Raw genomic sequence first — 21,083 nt, forward strand, 5'->3', positions numbered from 1 at the left:
GCCGGACTTAATGCAGCGGTGCACGCTCTTCTTACGGCCTTCGTGATCACGGCCGGTCTGAATGCAGGGGCGCGCGCTTGCAGACCGGCCGTGGTCAGGTGAAGCAGACGACGCGGCTTCAGCGCACTAGCAGACGACTCGTTGCAAACCACGCCCTTCGCGCTTAACGTTTCCGCGTAAGTTTTACCTGGCAGTCGTTAGTCGGCGCCAGCGGCAGCCTCACATCATCATCATCACCATTACCACCACCACCATCATCATCATCATTATCATCATCATCATTATCAGAGGCATGGAGAAATAAAAGAGGCATAGAAGAAGGAAAGATCAGAGGGGTTTTAGGTGTATCCTTGCAATGTACACGACAGACATACCTGCTCAGTTGTTAATTTGGGCGCGATTGTTTTTTAATAAAGCGCCGACGGGAGAGGCGTACAGCTCTGGTGCTATTACTTTAGCATAACATTCAGCCGCTTCAGCTCCAGCCAGCCAATGTAGCACCAGCGCAGTAGGCATCGACAAAGGCCGAAAAGCGACAATTTTTATTCAAGTACGGCAATTTATCGTTTGTGTATTACCTCTATGCGGCAATTCAAGCATGGGCATGGGTAAACTTTAGCATGGGGAAGTGCTCGTTTTGGTCAGTGCGTGTTTATGGCAAAGTGTCAGAGTCATGAGCGCACGAGGACTGCAGTGGACGACTCGGCGCAAGTCACTTTGAAGCGACGAAAGGAGCTCGCGCCCCTTTGTTGTGCACTCTTCGTGCCAAGCACCAATACCGAGGACAACGCCGAAGGCAGTAAAAACGGTCAGCTGTACCAGAGGTTATCTTTGTCGCGGTGTTTACAAAATGAGTAGACTTTCGAGTTCGATCCCCGAGGCAGAAGTGAACGGTTCGTTTTAAACATTTGCAATATAGGCGCCTTATGGAGATATCAGACTGTTTCTCGTGCACGGGCTCGTCGTGTCTGTGCACGAAGCGCGCGAACATGATTGTGTCACGAATAAATTAAGTGAAAACAGCGGATGGAGTTGTACTGACATCCGCTCGCAACAGCACGTGTCATCTGCTCGCGCCACCTATCCACCTATCTGATTGCAGGACTCATATCCGTATTATTTGGGGACACTTTATTAGGTACCGGTTCGCATGTCCTTTTTACTGTCTGATGGCTTGAGCCATCGGACGTAGTCATCAATATTTCGATGTCTTTATTTCCTATTTAACAGCCTGTACCTTCTCAGATGTAGCCATAACTGATATATTGTAGTGCCAAAATGAGGATGTATCGGTATGACGCGCTATTGTTTCAAGGGCTGAGGCCGTCAGTGCGTCTTGCTCCGTTCGGACGCCGCTAAGACAAAGGCGAGATAAAGGATGGCGGTAATGGTACATTGCACCCTGATCATGAGCTAGCTGTTTGCACAACAAAATGCGTTTTTACCAATGTTCTTTTTGGTTCATATTCCCACTTTTGATAGCTTGAGTGAAATTTAGCGCTAGGAAATCTTTCTATGTTTATGGGGTTGTAAAACAAAAATTCCGTCCTTGTCTAATTTCTTTTTTATTCAATTTCCAAGCACTTCAAAGGAAGAATGGCGAGAAAGATCTATTTTCAGGCCCAGCAATGGGATTTTTAGATTCCAGCATAAAAACGCCTTTGGTATTTGGTTTGGAGTATCATATTGCCGCATTCTACTGGGGCCTCTGTGGGTGCCTGGTTGAAAGCTAAGCTCATCACTGAGGTTTAATTCTTGCAGTTTCTTTACCAGTGGTCTAGGAGCCCTTTCATTCTATCTCACAAATCTGCCATTCAGAGGAACAACATGCACCCAGTGTGCATGCCAGTGCAGAGCTGCCTCTAGCTTTTGTTCATATCTACCACTGTGTCTAATTATTTTGTTTCCAATAGGGGGGGGGGGGGGGGGGGGGGTATTTGAGGTTTCGTTGAGAAGAGAGACACAACATTGCACAGAAATCAACGAGATTCACGCAGCATATACGCAAGAGCATTACTTTGTTAGAGCATACTACGTGATCATGCCATCATATATGTAAAGGAATGAGAGAGACATTAATGCTTGTTCTCAAATTATTTAATCTACATTGGCAATTTCCTTTCAGGTAACCTTTACCGCATAAGATGCCCTGTACGCCTTGGCATATTTTTCAGGGCCAAATGTCAAAGACACTGTGATCATCGCAGTCTTATGGCTGTAAAAGTGAGCACATCAGGCTGCATCCCATAGGCAAGCATGTTTTTTTCAGCAAGGCGTCAAATGGGGGTTCAAAGGTCCCACTCTGTCGCTTGCAAACTGCCCTATGCCTTACGCGTGTATGTAATTTTTGCGAGGCTATGAGGCCTTAAGACTGTCGACACTGATGCCCGCATCTACAGGAAATGTTTTTTTTTTTACGTGGGTGTACTAACACTGTTGTGGTACTATGTTTGCAGGAAAACACAGCTTTAAAAGAACTCGGCCTCATTAGATTGCTATCGCTTGCAAGTCACAGTCTGTGAAATTGCATATATGGTGATTGGAAACATATGCTGGCTAGGTGGCCACAATGGGATACATCTTCCCTTATTCCTTTGCCAGGGTCATTTGCACTGCACTCCTCTTGGAATTATGCTAAGAGCTTTCTACTTATTACTCAGCTCCTGCAAGGCCTTGTATAGAACAAAAATGACCACAGGAGTTTTAATTTTTTTGACCATGCCCAAGCTGTGTTGTGGGCTTCATTGTGTTATTCCTTCTTTCTTGGAAATACTTGGTTTACCTCTTCTTAATGGACACAAAACAATACTTGGATCAGTCTTTGTTCATACTAGATTTCATCCATAAGCTCTTGTAATGCAGGCATGCATTCTTGTGTTTTATATGAGAGACCTTTACCTGCTTTTATGCGTGCATTATACAGCTTTGGTAGTCTTTGTCCAAGCCTGTATGTAATGGAGCAAGAACCAGTCATGGTATCAGAGGCTTGTTCTATGCGTAAACCACTAATAGGGTGCACTGCATCCATGCCTAATCAGGTGTAAAAGGGATTACTAGGGTGAGCTTGATAGTTTAGTGCAGCTATTATTATACCGCTGTCACACGTGCATTTCGAAGGCCCTCGAACCGATTGTCTTTCGACTCGAAGGCCTTCAAATGCTGCCACATGTGCGTTTTCAATGGCCATTGAGTCTATAGACCTCCTCCATGTTTACAAACAAACAAGGCAATCCAGGTGGCGCTGCAGTCGTCTGCTATCCCACGGTAGGCAAAAAGCACGGGAGCGGCACTGTGGCCAAGCTTGTCAATAGCGTGTTTTGGGAGGTGCAGGCTCCCAAAATTTTGGCAGGAGAAATAAGATAATTTCTTGAGCCTCAGCGGTGCACACAAAAGCGATACAATATACATATATATCACGTACACGGCACGCGGCGCCCGGCCCCGTACGCCGTACAAGACGGAGCGTGGGTTCAAGACGCACAAGCGAAGCTTTGCTGCCCGCCAGGGAAAATGAGCAACGTTATTATATATTTGCGGTTTTCGCCCATGCAAAGAACGCGGAGCGCGTCGAGAATTTCAAAACCTTGTGTTCTTACAACTGCTTTCAGTCGAGTCAGTAGACTGATTTTTCTCGCTCGTAAACAGCGAGCGCAAACTACGTACGAAATATTCCGCTCGGAACATATTATTGCACTCTCGGATGAATCTTCCCATCGAGCGGCAAATGACGTTGTTGCTAAGCACGAAGACCCTTGCTAGCTTCGAGCAGCTTTTAGTTAAGCATGGCAACAGTAGCAAAGGTATTTCGCCTTGGCACCGCACGGATTTTCTTATCCGTGCGTTATTCTTTGAAATCGCCACGCCGCACGTCTGGTTGTATCTATTCTCTTCGTGGGTGACTGTCAGCGTTAACTTCATCCCGGGTATTCATGTTTTTAGCTTGAATTACAATTACCAGCTGCAGCGGTCGTGGTGGTTCCTTAGCTAGGGCGACTCAGTTCAGTCCCGGCTACCATGCATGATAAGCTCAGAATGCCACAACGTGCCCTGCACCACGATGCAGTACGTATAAAAATCCTCAGAGAGTTTGAATCACGAGCCCATATATCACTCGGCCATGCTGAACCCACCAACTCGCAATCACAATCAACCGCATTGAATACAACTAAAACTGCTGGGTACAAAAAAAAAATGCAGCTCCAATCGAGAAAATCAGCGGCTGTCAACGCGCGGTGGCGATCTTCATCACTGATGAGACTAAAATAATCTGTGGTGAACACGGCGAAGGCTAGCTGTGCAGCATAACCAAGAAGGAGTTCGACACTGATCACTCGTGCAGCAGCTCACTATCGCATACGTACAATTACCAAAGTGAAAAAAAAAAACGTAATTGAGGAATTGTTTACATATAGGTAAGCACAACTATGCATGCTCTAACAAAAAAACAGGCCTACGCATTACAATATACTGGCCTTTAAGCAGCTGTACAGCTCTGGCGTAAAAGTGAATAAGCTCTAGCTTAACCATGGCCAAGTGTTTGCCGCATATCCGATAAGCCGGCGTCGGTATCCAGCCTTGGCGCTTCACCGCGGCGACCCACTGTTTACGGCTACCTTCGTCGCCAAGAAATCTGTGCAAGCTCATTAAACTTCTCTTTCTGTGCCTTTCGGCACATGCCACGGTGACGCAACTAGTCGACATGGGGCTATTTTATTTCCGGCAGCAGCAACCCATTCCGCATTCACGGTAGGCGAAATCGACTGAAATGTTTTGCCTACCACGCGAAAGTCACTGACGACGACAGCGCCACCGCATCTTCGTGACGTAGTCGGAGTGAAGGAGGTCTATAGTCTATTAAGTCAACAGAACAGGTCAGAACTCTATCGAGACCTCGAAGGTTTTGAATGTTGCGCAAGGTTGCTAGCATTGACTTGAGGAGCGCCAAGCATACTCTCGTGCACAGCGCGTATACGATGCAAAAACATATAAGTGTTATTATCTTATATCTTTAATTTACGAGGTAAAATATTATGGTGCATAAAATTTAAAAGTAGCATCGCTCTTCTTTGAGGTGCATTATTTTTGTACTTTCTACCACTGTAGCCTACACCACCAAGAAAAGCAAACACAATGAAAACCACAGGCGTTTGAACGCCAATGTGTTTAAAAAAAAAAATAAAGAAAAACAAAGTTTTCCTTTGATAACGACTATACACCTGCAGTTAGTAAGAAAAGGTTACAGTTATATTTTATTTTGCATTTATAGAAAGATCTTAGTTCTTTAAGCAAAACCGAAAGCAACGACGTTGGCTGCACAGAAGTTTTTTGCCGTGTAGCAGTGCCACAACTCCTTCGAGTTCAATCGCAGTTGAAAATCTTGAAGGCTCTCGAGTCAATCGCCTTTGAAGATGACCGTGTGACAGGGGTATTAGGCAGCAGCAATGCCATGCTCGCTAGAGTGCAGGGAGTGATAGCTGCATCATATAAAAATCTATAAGCAGGGGAAAACTTCCAATTCTCATGTTCCTTGAATTTTGAAAATATAACAGTGAATAATGCCTTTTTGAAATAGTATGCAGCCTAATTTTGTTATAAAGGTTTACTTTTTGCCTTGAGTAAGTTTTTCTTCAAAGGATTTTAACGTTCATCGGAGTGGATGCACTAGTTCAGTGCATGCTGCCTTATGCAAACATAAACAAAATATGTTGAGGAATTGTGACAGCTGCCTAGAAAAAACCTAAACTGTTTCTCGTGCATAAGAAGGGTGACTTTTCAGCCCGCAAAAGCATTTGAGCAACTACACAAAACGGGTGGGCAGTGTGAAAAGCGGAGTTTATTTGTCACCCATTGCATACATCTCCTTGGTGGCATTCGTGTTGCACCCTAGCTGCTGGTTCAACTTCTACAAAATTAGTTAACTATTGATTCACCATCCTTCCTTTGAAGCTACTCTTTTAACGTAAAGAACGCAAAAAGAACTGGAGGTGAAAAGCAAGGCGCCCGTGTGCTGTGCGATGTCAATGCACGTTAAAGAACCCCAGGTGGTAGAAATTTCCGGAGTCCTCCACTACAGCGTCTCTCATAGCCTGAGTCGCTTTGCGACGTTAAACCCCACAAACCAACCAACCAACAAAAAGAACTATTCAATTAACTGTTGAAAATATTCGTCATAAGCAGAGATGGGCAAATGCCCTCATTTTGGCCTTTCCTCCCCCGCCCTCATTTTCCAATTGATGGTCCTCCCTCACCCTCATCCTCACTTTGAAAATTTTCCTGGCCCTCCCTCGCCCTACCCTCACCTAAAAAATATTGCTGGTCCTCACTCACCCTCAACCTCATTTCGTTTGCCCTCCCTCACCCTCAACCTCATGTTCAGCAGTTTTAATGTTCCAGCTCTTTCATTATTTTCGATCTATGTCAACGTTATACTGAGTTGAAGTAGGCACAAACTATTCTCTGCATCTGTTTTCGGCGGTGTCAAGCCAAATTGATCATGAGCTAATAATGGACTTAAATAAATTGCGTGGCTGCGTTCATCCTGTAGCGAATCAATGGCTAGAGCCATCTGGTACTTGTTTCGACAGCTGCTGAGAATGAGATATGCACTGCACGAGGAAGCCAGGGGGTGTGAAAAGTGCAAAGAGCAATTCGGACAGTGCCCTAGGCATGTCAATAAAAGGCGAAACTTCGAGGAGGAAGGAAAATAACAACTGGCATAGTGTACCGGGCAAACCTGTGCACCAGTTCACACTCAATATTTGAAGGAGATAGACGAAATACTCTACACTGCATGAGGCAGGACGAGATACGAACTTCTAGCCAGTCGCAAATGGGGAAAGCATATACGGCATATTGGCTGCAGAACAATGTAATTCAAGTAACAGGAAAACGCTATCACACTGAAGCATAAATTTTGAGGGGGTCAGTGGGTCCTGACTCTTATTCGCTTTGCCGAGGGGGGTGGGATGAGGGGACATATAACATGCAAGTCTGGGGCAGTGCGCGACAGGTGTCATTTGGGAGACGTCGCGTAAAAATGCTGTTGTTTGGACAAGGCACCGCAGGTGCCACCGATGATGTGCCCTGATCGCATCCCGACTTCCTCCAGGTACAAACAGAAAAATCAAAGTGAGGCACGTAACTTTGTTGCGCTTCTGATTTTCGCGAACGCCGCCTCAGTAGTGCCTAAACTTGTTTTTTATTTAATGTTTTAAAAGTTATACGAGAACAGAACGAGACAGCGCCTAACTAGAGCAGTACGACGTGAAAAGTGAACAGGCCAGCTTTTCGTGCGTAAGGTTTGATTATGCTTCCTGGATTGTGTGCTTAAATCTAGATTTGCTTATGAAAAAAGCAGCACTTAGAAAGGGGACAGAAAAGCAACACATATGCACCAACTTTCTGGAATCGGCCCTCTGTATCAGTTCGCCTAAGCCCACATCTCCTAGCTGATCTTCTTAATTCCGGACAATACATACCCGCATATGCAAAAGCTGAGAACCGGATTGCCCACACTGCTTTATTGAGTCAGTTTTAGAGTGAGTGTGAGGCTCTGAAGGGTAGTGTTCGAGAGCAGGTATCACACAAACCCTCGAAGCTTTCTTCCCCGAAGTCTTCCTTTTGTTCAGACCTGGCAGACGTTTTAACAGTATGGGAGACAGGTGCTCTCTGGTGAGACTCTAGCCTTGGCAACGTGCATACAGGTACTTCATCTCATCTTGCCATCTTGTTGGGATACTTATTAAAACGATCTCATAAAGTCGTAAGCTAAAATAACAGCCTGTGCTCAAGATCCAAGCGTCCTGGAGGGCTGGACTTCGATGTCACCCTCTCATCTCAATAGGGAGAAAACACTCCACGGCGGGTTGAGCCCAGCCCGTGCGGATCTCCATCACCAAGTGTGAAGAGGCGCTTTGTAGCTTTCCTCGATATAAACCCTACTATGGTGTCAGTTAAACATTTCATTTCAGCGGTTGCATTATTTCTGCAGCATTGAACCAGCATTGAACCAGCATCACTTTTTCGCTTTATATAGTGATGTACCAAGCACAGGAAACCATGCTTTGGATAATTAGCCGTTGAAAGCCGGCATAAACATGGTCCGCCCCTACAGTGAAGCTGATCTTGGCAAAGTAATGGCAAACTAAGAAGACTGGCACGCTGACATGTGTGGGATATTTAAACTCCCAAGTTATCGGATAAGGTGGCCGAGGCCTCAATTGCTTACACAAATTCCATCTTAATGCAGTATGCTTCGTATACTTTTCTGCTGAGTTTAGACGCGAACTTCTTTAAGATTGTCGTTTCACGGAATCGAGTTGCAGCGTCGATTCTGATGCAGTGGCGGCAACAGACGTTCAGTTGCCCCCCACTCTTTTTTTCCCACCCGCCAGTGCGCCTACTCGTGCGTGCAGCTCCTGAAGTGTGCTGTTGTTGCAGCATCCAATTTGTTCTATGTAGCTTGTGGCATATGGCAGCCGTGTACGGTAAACGAACGCACTCTTCCTCGGGACGAACCTGCCTAAGCGCTTGATTCTATATCCTTGCTTATGCTTTCCTTGCATCATATTGCTTTCACCAGCCAATATTTTTGGTGCAGTGATGACTACAATGCCTTTTGAGCCACGTTTTGAGCCTTTTGAGCCTTTTGAGCCACATTTTTAAGCAGTGGGAGATTTGATAGTAATATGGAATGGCAACGGGTCTTGTACTTTGCGCTTCTTCAGTTCAGCGGTGCTCCTCTACATCACTAGCATCATTAGCAAGGCCCTTTAAAACAAGCTAGGTAACCACCTCACAGGGAAATTCTGCACTGACCAGTGTTTGCAGCCAAACATCTATGCTATGTGTCATTTCATGTAAGCACGATTTGTTAAGAGCGGCATGCTGGTAGTTTTTTAGCAATACCCTTGGAAACCTAAAATGAGCTGACTGGTGGTTTAAAATACCTTCTTTTTTAACGAGGCTCATAACACCAGCACGCTTTGATTTTGCAAACAGCAATAAATGTATCTAAGAACTGCAAGCATCCTTGCACTGGCACCTCATAGCTGAAGCCAACCTGGAAGTGCATTCGGCAAAGATTCATAGAAGCCGGTTCGGCATTGTCATACCCCTGTAATGCGTGAGTCTGTCTTAACATAATGCCTTATTGTCGGGTATCCATCATCATCAGCCTGACTGTACCCACTGCAGGGCGAAGGCCTCTCCCATATTTCTCCAATTAACCCGGTTCTGTGCTAGCTGCATCCACTTGACCCCTGCGAACTTCTTAACCTCATCCGCCCACCTAACTTTCTGCCACCCCCTGCTACGCTTTCCTTCCCTTGTAAACCAGTTTGTTACCCTAAGCGACCATCGGTTATCCTCTCTTCGCTCTTCGGTTATCGTCGGGTATTACGATGCATTAAACTTATTCTGACTACAGAACGGATGTTAAAATCAAGTAAAGAATAGGAGAACCTTACTCCAGTACAGGACCTCAACAAGTTAACACAGAAATGAAACAACTCTTTCGTGAAATTGTGCTCAATGCTCACAGGCTATTACTTCACTAACAATATTAAAACCCATCTGAAGAAAGCTATCTTAAGAACATAGATAAATTAAAACCTAATGTTATAGAAAAAACAATGCATTGTAATTACGTGCCGCGCATATTAATGCACAATATGATGATTTTGCTAATTCACAACGACAAAGATTGCATCGGATATCGAACTGCGGTTTATTTTATTGGAGCTCTTATCAGCACAAATTCACAGTTTATTTTTCGTTGGTTTTGTTGCGAATTGTAATTTACACTTTTTATGAAAGTTCTATTTAAAATCTTGCTAACTAGACAGTCATGAAACACTGTCAAGAAATACTTCTCATACATCGACTGCTCATGCAAGGCACTCTGAAGGAGGAAAAAAAACAACAACAAAAAACGTATGGCAGGGTCGCAGCAGATAAGATCACTCCACCTCGGTCTTTTGTGTTCAAAGTTTCTACTGCGCGTCCCAGCTGTTTTGGACGCGCGTTTTTTTTTCTCTGGACCTGCTTTTGCTTGAATGGCAAAAAAACGTTAGCAGTTAGAAACGGCTGTCCTGTGCATTTCCTCGGTCCCGTCGTGTTCCGTGTGGCTGGAAACAGCGACATCGCTTTCGGTGACTCCGTTTTTAGACTTTTCTTCACCATGAGCACCGGGGCAACTTTGTGGCTTTCGTTCCTACTTCTTTTTGCTGCAGCGCCTGTGCTCCGTTCCATCTGTTCTCTATACAACACAACCCTAGTGGAGGAGAAAGTGTGTGGTCACTCGTGCCTTTCGTGTTGTCGCATGCTTTTTCTTACTATACAGAAACTACGCCTTTCGTGGAAGGTTTGCCCTCTCCCCTCAAACTCTGTATCTTTCCCTCCCTCACCTGCACCTCACCGCCTCTGCCCTCCCTCACCTTCGTCTTCACATCACTAAATCAAATCCTCACGAGGTGAGGGTGAGGATGCCCTCATGAGGGTTCACCCTCGTGAGGATGCCCATGTCTGATTATAAGTGAGGCCCTAGTTCTTTCTAACTGAATGGCTACACATTTACCAGCACTTGGCTGGCTCCCTTGTGTCTTTGCCGGGAGTAGACTGGGTATCAGGTGGGTGGACTGATTCTATACATGGTCTGGAGCAGGAAAACGAAACTGCAACTATATCTACATTTCAAATCTTTCAAAACTTAATTCTTACAAAAAGGGCATGCTGGTTTTCAATAGCGGTCAGGTGTTTTCCCTTGGCTCCCTCAACAGTCTCTGAATGATGTGAATTGATAGGTTTCTTTTTTGTTTTAATAGATTCCAAATGAGAGTTGCTTATTCCCATTAAGTCGATATGATGAAATGTTTTTATTTAGGCATTGTGACGTAAATGTGATGTTTTTCTTAGGCAAACTGTTCATCCTGTCTGCTTGACCTCTAGCAGTAAAAAACAGTGTGCTTCCTATTCATTGTAAAGTAAAACCACATTGATACGGTTTTAAAAATGCATGCAAAAACATATTATCCAGGAAAAAAATATCAAGCCAAATTGCCCAATTTTGAAAATTCTTTGTTCTATGAGGTACGAAGGAATTTAGTACTGACACTTTCACTGCATGAAAGTGTAAATTATCATTTCTTGACATAAGCTATGGACAGCTCTATCTTCAGTTCTCACAGAGTTCACTCAGCATTCATCATTTTTGCAAATCTCAGTATTCCCCAAGGTCGCTCTTGCTCACTTGGTCATCGAGCCAGAGCTGCCAGAGTTCTGAGGTGGTGCGGCAGATGGTGGCACACAATGTCGAAAACTGGGTGGAAGTGACCCCGATACCTCTATCAGCGCGTTGTTACATGGGGGCTGGTATCGGTGGTGCTTGGCAGGTTTTATGGGCATCGTGGGCGCGCATGCATTGCTTTTTTTTTTGTGTCAGTTGTTTGAGCCCCGTAACGAATTTCGGAACTTGTAGAGCGCTGCCTACAGCTTGAAGTTCAAGCAAACTATAATCGGGATTCAACAGACTGTAATCGGGATTGCCACTGATATTTGCCAAATAAATTGCAATTTCTTGTGCCTATCTCAAGATATCGCTGTGAGAAAAAGGAGGAGGGAGGATTCATTTTCGATCTTTCGAATCTAACCACTCTGCCTTACTTTTAACAGCACGATCATGAAAAAGCTTAGAATCGAGTAAATACGGTATATTTTCTTAAGCCCGGAGGAGAGTAAATAAATCCTGTCTTTTGATGGCACTCTCAAGTTGGGATTGCCTCTTTGGTTATTTTCGTGCACTTCGCCCCGAAAAGCAGTGCTTTGTGAAAAAGCCATCGTGATGACCGACAGTTGCCGCGTTTTTGTACTTGATGCTGCGTTCGCCAGACCCGGGTCGCTCATATGTAAGCACATAGCTGTAGTTGTCAAATTTCAAGGCACTGCAGAGAGCTGCTGCATTTCTCCCATGAATTTGTGTCTTCTTGGGAATGCGCTCCTCGTATGTTGGTTCGTTCGTTGTCTTTTGATGCTTTGCACGTAGGTGCTTCAAGATAGCAACTACGGTGGGTGAGTGCTGCTGTTCTTGCTTTTCATGGGATGCTTGATGCACCCCAAAGTTTGGCCCCTTTGTATGTTTTCACAAGGTCTGGGCAAATATTGAAATTTTTGAATATGAATCGAATATGAAAAAGGGAAAAATAATGCCTTCAAATATTGAATCTAATTTCTGATCAGAAAAAAAAAGGATGGAAAATTAAAAAATAGCAAACACCGTTCATCTTGTTTATTTCTGAATTGACGTTGTATTTGCAAACAGAATTAAACTACAAGCACAGAGAAGTGTATACCCTGCTGAGTAATCCAGTATACATTTTATGTACAATTCCATATACTAGCTTTTTGTACCCGAAGGACTAAACATGACTTAAATGGGCCAACGGCACACCAGTGGTGCCAATGAGGTTGTTTTTATTTTCCAGCAACATGCACTTTCTCGAAACCGTTAAGCGTCTTTGCACATGACTATAGCTCTGTTAATTGATGTGAAAAAGCTTTGTTAGGAATGATAGCACTGTGGTAGTGGCACGGGCAGAGGCACAATATTTTATGTTTTTTTGGGTAGCCTCACCATAATATATGTGTAGCAGGGCTGACACGTGCAGTTCGAGGAGCCGTCATGATCCCCTTTCCATCTCTCTGTTGAGGCATCTGTTTGCCTTACGCATCCTCGACGGTCATAAAGCACCTCCCCTCTCAGAACCCAAAGAGCTAGCGCAGCTGGCTAATAGTCGTCACCTAGATCTTGCACACCTCAGCGCACAGTGATGGCCGTTCTGGCACCGCAGGGAATCCCGCCAGACCTGCACGACATGGGGGGAGGGGGACCGATTTAGTGAGCTAAGTGAGGGAAAGGGATGGACCCAAGCGGCTGGCAAGCTGCTCCTAACCTAAGCCTCCTAGCCTCCTCCTAAGCCTCCTAACCTAACTGTGTGGCACTTTTGAATAAATCTCTAAATTGTCACAGCATGCACCATCTACTTCTGCATATTGATTTCTGTTGTTCAAGAGATTGCCCAAATGGTGAAATATTACCCAGTTACATATGACTCTCAGATGCTTTACTTCAGCATATCGCAGGACTAAAATAACCAGAGAGCTGTTCTCATATTTCGAACTGCAAAGTATCGTAACCCTATGGAAGTCTTATAAAAGTGTTTTATTGTTCTATTTTGCTGGTTGAAATATTGGTAAACAGCATTTACTGTGGCACACGTGATTGCCTAGAGTGTGCATGCGGAGGGCACAAAGATTATTTTACACTCAGTTGCTTGTAAAATTTGGTCATTGGTAAAGGCATGCTGCATTGTTGTTCTGTACTCACAGTTATTAGCACTCATGTCGAGAAAATATGTATTTTTTTTTTAGGACAACATGGTTTTTTGAGACCCCGCTCTCTGTGGCTGGTCATGGCACGAAAGTCATAATGTGTAAAAAAGTGTGCCTGGTGACAGGAACATGTGGTGTGCGTGGCCACAGTGGGTACTTCTGCCCTCATGGGACATAGCACAACCATGCTTGTGGAATTCTGGTAACAATTTTCAACTCATCGCACACCTCGTGTAAAACACGAATAGAATGTCAGCGAGTAGAATGAGTGTAAGAGCTTTATCTTCGTGACCGTGCCCTAAACTTTGTTCTGCCTTTTTTTTTGTGTTTTTTTTTTCACGAAGGATGGTACTTCTTGCTTTGTGGGTTATAAAATAATATATGGGTTAGCCTGTGTTGTTACTGCATTCCATGCATCAGCTCTTTTAATGCAGACATACATTCTTGCATTCACACAGTAGACTTTCACCTGCTTTTATGTGTTCATTGTGCAGTTTGTCTGGGTGATCTCTTTGTCGAAGCTCATTCTTAAAGGGCCAGCAACCACCCTTGTTAGAAGCTTATCCTGTACACAGTATGAGATGCAAGCAAATGGAACCAACAGCCATGATGCCAAGGAAAGTAGTATGATTTCTTGGTGTTGACAAAAGGCAAGTAAAACAATTGGGACTCAAATCGATTAGAAATTAGAAAGAAAAGCATGCAGCTGGTATGATCTGATCCCACGACCTTCGAATTTTGCCTCCGTTGCTCATCTGATGAATCCTTATATGTCGACAGCTGCCAAGTATCCTTTTTTCTTAGGGATTTACTTTGTGTGTAACCTATCGTTCAGAGAGTGTGTGCCAGACTCATCCATAGCACGATATGTGGATTGTCTTGTGTTACCGCGGGTGTCACGTGGAATGTAAAGATATAACAGAGAGGGTGGGAACTGTGTGGAAATTTTCTTGATCTACCTGTAACATCACTTTTACTAGTTTCAAGACCCTCATTTGTGTAATTTGCTAACAAATGTTGGGAACATGAGGGGCTCGTTATTAAATAGATACACAGGAAGCCAGCAGCCGCTGATGTCAAACAAACCATCAGTTCTTTCTTTTTCCTTGCCGCTTATGAATGTGACTTCGCAAATGTGAAAATAACAAACTAGATTGTGCAGAACACTTGCTGCTGGTGGCAGATCTGGATTCCAATATTTTTACTGTCTCACCATACCCGACTGCTTGCATTGTTGCCATTTTCATTAGATGCCTTGCCAGTTGTGCGTGATTATCTGATTATCCGATCCTGTAACTGCAAAGTATTCTCACAGTTCTTGCTAATGCCACCAGGTTTCCAGTGGGCTTAGGCTTTCTTCCCTGAGAATAGCTTGGAGAAATTGGTTATTACACCTTATCATATTCTGGCCAAAATCTCATTAGCCACAGTAGGGTCCTTGATCAGGCTGTTTTCATTCCCCTGTAATCAGGTCTCCATCATTATTTCTTCACTTCACTTTGAGATGCGTTCGTCTGTGCACTAGTTTTCAGTCATCGCATTTGAACTCTGTGCTTTGGCATAAAGGAATATGTTAATACCTGGAGTGTGATAAATGCTGTGACCTTGCCTTCTGCACTACTTTCTCATAATGCAAAAACAGCATTTTCCACATGACATAAATATCGGCATTACGAACTGTGCACCATAGGGGAGCCACTTGATTTTCTGTGTGGGGGGCATCTCTCAGTGCCAGGCAGTTGTGATGACCTTGTTTTTGTTCTCTGCATGCTTATCTGGTGTCATGTTTGTGTTTCATTCCTCTGCTTCATAGCCAAAACACCTTTCCTCAATTACAAGCATAAGTTTCCCCAAAGAAAAGTAGTGCTTTCGTAGCAGTGCTTGTTCTGCTCTTGGATAAGGCGAAAATCTTGATCACCTTCTGTTTTTTGTTTAGCTGCAGTCTGTTATGTGCATGCCTAGTGGTATGCAAATGTTTAAATGTTCTAATACGAATGTATAAGAAAAAATGCCTTTAAATATGAAATCCAATGTCGAATATCTGATGAGAGGGAAAAAAATGAAGTAAAAAACAGCAAATACTGGTCGACTCTTTTATTTCAGAATTTCTCTTGGTATGTTAAATGAAATTATGCTATAAATGCACAAAGGTGTATAACCTACAGGAAAATGCAGTACCATATTTTCCGGTGTATAAAGTGTGCTTTTTTTTTATCACAATTTTGGTGGTGCGTCCTATACAATGGTGCGTCTTATGTGCATTTTATTTTTCTTTCGCACAATGCTCATAGGTGAACTTTACCGTGAAACGATCCCTGTAGCGGCTTCAGGAATTACAATAGCTACGTTCGCATCACGAGCACATAGAGCGTAAGTAATACTAAATGTCAAAAGATGGCGACATCTTTGCTCGTTCCCCTTTCTACACTGCCAAGACAAACCGGGGAAAGACGACCGACTTTTTCAGTTACGATTTGCAACCTTATTTGGCGGCTACTGCTTATATGTTCCCCACTTCATGGGTGTCAGAGCGCTTCAACACCGCAATGATCAGCACAGTGAATGAGTGCGAAGAAGATGCCTATATTCTGACGCGAAAAATTGGCATGCTTTTCTTGATAGCGCATCTGAAAATGTAGCCTTTCAATGATTTGGGTAATAATAATGTGTTGCTGCTCTCACTATGTGACAGTGCTTTCAGGTATGAGTGTTGCTTTATTTTAAGGCGATAGCGTTTAATTGCTCATGCTCGCTGATTGTGTCCATTCGTTTGTAATGCTTCCGTTACGTGGGAGCTGGCAGCTGACATGGCCGAGCACTAACTGGACGTTGGGCTTCCTGACATTACGTTTGGCAGGAGCTGCCAACTGGGGCCCCTCCTTTCACATAGGAGGCCAGTGTGGGAGGGTGATATCAGAATCAGCCTGACAAGACCTTTGCATTCACATTATACCTAGGCCACGCAGGCACATTCATACGGCTCAGTTAAAGCGGGGCTTTATATGCTGGTTGGTAGCTTGTTCTATTGCGTCATCGTGAAGGTGGGAGTGAAAATAGAGAAAAAAAGGGGCCGTAGTAGAGGAATTTAGACCACCGTGTGATAGAAGCTTTCGCCTCATCACAGTTTAGTGATCCAAAGTGCCCCCTATAATTTTTTTTTTTCTCATTAGCACATAACGAGATTTCGTTTTGGCACAGTGCGTTTTGCGGTGGCCGTGCAAGCATGTATACTCAAGTCCTATTGTCCTAACCTGGATAAATTGATATGCATCTGATATACCAAATTTTTCTTGAAAGCCTCTAAATATTATGGGTGCTTCTTATGCACCGAGAATTATGGCATAAGATTAATGCTGAATGTTGTAACTTCTCATTATTTTGTCATTCAAGGGAGGAGCAAAATGTCTGAATTACCAATTCCTTGAATTATCGAATGGACCTGAAAAATAACTGAAACAGGGCCAAAAACTATTTGCATCACAGTAATTTTGTCATGAACACCTGCTTGATGGATGTCCGCATATCAGGTGAAAGCAAAGAAGAAGTGCTTTTTTCCCAGTTTGTTCAAGTGCTTTTGCTTTGTGCGCAGTTTAAAGGAAAGCCCCTCTTTAAAAACGACCTTGTCACGTTTTTGAGGATGTTTCACAGCATAGTTCATGCGCTCAAGCACTGTGGTGAAGCGTGCAGTGTTGGAAAACTTTGAATTCGAAAATTTTTGGTGTATTCGGTAATTTTCTAATAGAAACATTCGTTTTGAATATTCTCCCAACACTAATACTGTTATAAGAAAAATGTTTTCAATCCAAAAGAGGCCCGTTTCAAGTAATCACAAGTAATTACGTCTGTATATATGCTTCTGCAGTAATACGAGTTGTCCAATTTGATTCCCAGTATAGGCTCCTGAGCAACCATTGGAGTTGCCCTTAGTTAAGTATTATACCTATTATAACTTTTTTTTGCAGGTTCACCACTACTCAAAGAGCCATTGCTGCTCACCTTCCCTCACAATTGAAGGGCAGCTGGTTGAAGAGATTCTCCGCATCACCTGTTATGCCCATTGCATATTCACACACTGTGTCAACATTTGCTCTCCCTTTATTCTTTTTCAGTTTACAATATGTGTCGACAGTCTTTTGCACATATCAATATCTTGCATGCTTCTATGTAACTTTTGCAGCTTTAGATAGTTCTCTGCCATTTTATTCTCTCATTCTTCAGACATTCTGACCTAGTTTTTGTGTTTTGTGGCTGTAATCTCTATACATTGCCACTAGGCAGTTGGATGTGCTATAGAAGGGAAAGGCAAGATGCTTGAGTGTTCTGTGATGTAATGATGTCTGTCTTGCTTGTGCCCACTTCTAATGTAACTGTTCACTGCTCATGCAGTTGTGGCTAATATATTTTATTTCTTTTCTTAACAACTCCTTTATTGCATTATAAAATTTGAGATCAGCTGGCTGTGTAGTGCAGTCATCCACACACATCCCAAGTGCAGCATAATGTGGACTTGAAAAGCACTACATTGATTGCTCTACTTACTAAATCAGGCTGGTTGCAACAAATCTCTATGTATAATATATACATATTTAAAGTTGCTAACACAATTCTCATAGACTACTCCTGCGGGCGTGCTTTGAAACCAGTGTGCTCTTTTCCTTATTCTGGGTAGTTCTTAGTTCATTAGGTGTCTGCTCATGCTTGGTGTATTTTGCAATTACTCACACATGCAGAAATTAAGGACTTACAGGCAAGGTATATATAACATGAGATCAGCATGCACTCTTAATGGCATCTGTAGCTCAATAGAGTTTTCTTTTTCATTCTTTTCACACCCTTCCTTCTTGGTGTACATGTGCACATTATTTGTTGCTGTGTTTTTTAATTACCTTCGTTGAAATTTTAAAGCCAAAGAGAGTAAATTTAGTAATTTCGTTGTGAGCTATGTTGCTGTGCTTTTTTTAACATTGCAGCTGGTGTTGAGTGAAACTGCATTTACATATCCCGTCTTGCTATCCTGAAATTGTCAATCAGATATCTTTGTAGAATGTAGATTGGTTCCTGGAGTGCAATGAGGCCCTTTCACGTCTAAAAGTAATGCTCACTGATATTTTTCATGGGTTATACTTCTATCTGTAGAAGGTGCGTAACACACTGTAGAGGACAGTGTGTAATTCATTGTTAGTGCTATTTTCTTAAACTGCATCGGGGTTTGTAGCATTCCTTAATAGTACCTAGTCTTTTGCATCTATCATGCATTTGAGACACGTTAGCAATAAGTCGGATCATCTTTTACCTCAAGACCCATGTCACGAATTTTGTTTTTGTGAATTTTCCACCACATGTGCCAATAACATAAGGAACTGCCCTTGGAGTATCCTTATCATTCATTAGTCTGTGGGCCAGCTGTAAATTATGTGATAGTCATGCTTTCTCGTATTGTGCAGGCTCACTGAAAAATGTCGGCCAGAGGAGCTCACTTCTTCAAGAGAAGCCACCTGGAGGAAAAAAGCGGTTCTTGTGCCCTGAGTGTGGGTATGCCACAGACAATCATGGCCACTTCAAGAACCACCTGGCTACACACTCTGGAGAGCGCCCCTTTCAGTGCAGCCTTTGCACGAAGGCGTTCTTAAGGAAAGACCGCCTAGAACGTCACCTTTGCATTCACACAGGCGAGAGGCCATACCAGTGCCCTCATTGCACTAAGAAGTTTGCCGCAGCATATTACTTGGCTTTGCACATTCGCTACCACACTGGTGAGAAGCCCTACAAATGCAACCTTTGTCCGATGGCCTTTGTGACCAGTTCACACTTGAATGATCATGTACGAATCCACAAGCGACAGAAACCATTTGCATGTCGTTTTTGCTTTGTGACATTTGCATACAGAAAAAACCGGAATTTGCATGAAAAGAAAAATCACCTGAATTAACCAACTGTCCTATGAAGTTGCGACAGTTTTGGTAGCATTTGGCGAGTGTGCAAGTTGCTGGACAATTTTGGAGCAATGTGAGATGTACCTTATCTGCCAAAGAGACAGCTTGTTGTCCATATCTTGGGCATTTTAACTAATATCATATTATCACTAACTTCCTCCTAACTGCTTTCCTTTTGTCTATTGATATTAAAATGGGTATAGTATTCAAAGCTTATTAAGGTGACGTCATTAAAAGAGATCAGTTTGTGAACTGTGCAGCAGCTTTTTTAAATCAAAGTGCATAATCTTTTGAAAACCCTAATTATACTGATTTGAAAGGTTGACTAAGCTGGTGTTTATCGTTACAGAAAGGTATTTATCATGCTGATAACAATGAATGAAGAAGATAAGAACACACTGAATTTAGATTAGTTCTCATGCTTGTTGTTGTTGTCCAATTTGAGCTTTTTAAGGATGTGAACAAATCTCTCTTGAGCATGCTGGTTTCATGTCAGCTGAGGTCTCATTGAAAATCTCCCCCTAAGTTTCACTTCGGTAGTAAGGCTTTGCTCGTGACCGCCACAAAGGTCATGTTTAATATTGTTTTCAGTTTGCAGTTTCCAGGCACCTAACATGGTCTTGTGCCCCTTTAGACCTGTCCACTTTATTCGCAGCAACTGAGGGCACTCTTTAAATGGAGAGCTGCCCTCCTGTGCATCTTGGGCAGGGCAGCTGTCAGCTACACCAGAATCGGGCAGCCATTTTACATTCTATTTTACCTGGTTTAGCTGCTCCTTTTGTCAAAGTTTTGTTCCTTTCCGTAGTTCCTGAAAGTTACTTTAAAAAGGGCTGTGTTTTTGTACCCTATGCTTGTGTATAATTTGTAAAAGATATGTGAGATGTCTCTCCGTGTTGATTTTAAAAGCATTAGTTTTCTGCTCAAGAACACTGGTGCTGATGAAGTGAATTGGCCACAAACATGTGCTTTCTTACTTCATGTTTTTATTTTATTAACAAATTGATTTTGCTCTACTGTCCTAGCCTTTTTTTTTCTTAATTGCAAATATTGGTTATGACATCTACATTATGAATCTCGAAAGTTAATCCTTACAAAAAAGGCTTACCGTATTTACTCGAATGTAATGCGACCGCGAATGTAACGCGAGGGGTGACTTTACATGCTGCTCAGTGGGAAAAAAATAAAACCACGAATATAACGCGAGGCTTACAGATGCAAAACAAAGTACCTTTAATGAACATCGTGGCCAACATGTTTATTCACCTTCCTCGCTTTCGGACTCAGAGTTCTCGGAAACAGAGTCCTCCTTTTCGCTGTCGACCTCCCAGACGATGTAATCCTCTGTGCCATCGAGGTCATTAGATATGCAGCACTTCTTGAACGAACGAACGACCATGTCGTGAGGCAGGCTGTACCACGCGGCAGACACCCACTCAGCTATCTGAGAAGCGCACGGTCGCTTGATTTTGCCGGAGGGCGTCAGAGCCTGATCTTCCCGGATCCAGTCGTTGTACAGTTTCCGTACCCTGTCCTTGAACGGTTTATTCAGACAGACGTCCAGTAGCTGCAGCACAAAGGTCATGCCTCCGGGAATAACTACAAGGTGAGTTTTTGTATTCTCCAGCCTCTTGTTCACATCAGGAGTCAGGTGTGCGCGAAATGAATCCAACACCAGGATTGATGCTGGGTGAAGAAGTGCGCCTGGTCGACGGCACCACACGGTTTTAATCCAGTCGAGCACCAGCGATGCCTCCATCCACCCCT

General features: G+C 43.4%; 1 protein-coding gene across 1 annotated transcript in view; it reads left to right on the forward strand.

The window, feature by feature from the left end:
• The first annotated feature begins 310 nt into the window (after positions 1-310).
• The window catches only part of LOC146176674 (uncharacterized), a 37,665-nt gene continuing 16,892 nt past the window's right edge, over positions 311-21,083 (forward strand). Inside the window, exons 1-2 of the mRNA XM_084581356.1 lie at positions 311-808; positions 18,831-19,313. Of these exons, the coding sequence (XP_084437482.1) occupies positions 655-808; positions 18,831-19,313 (637 nt within the window). The 5' untranslated portion in view covers positions 311-654. The remainder of the gene's footprint in view (positions 809-18,830; positions 19,314-21,083) is intronic.

The sequence above is a fragment of the Amblyomma maculatum genome, chromosome 10, assembly GCF_055883805.1.
Source record: "Amblyomma maculatum isolate TAMU_Amacu chromosome 10, ASM5588380v1, whole genome shotgun sequence".
In the NCBI taxonomy this organism is placed as follows: Eukaryota; Metazoa; Arthropoda; class Arachnida; order Ixodida; family Ixodidae; genus Amblyomma; species Amblyomma maculatum.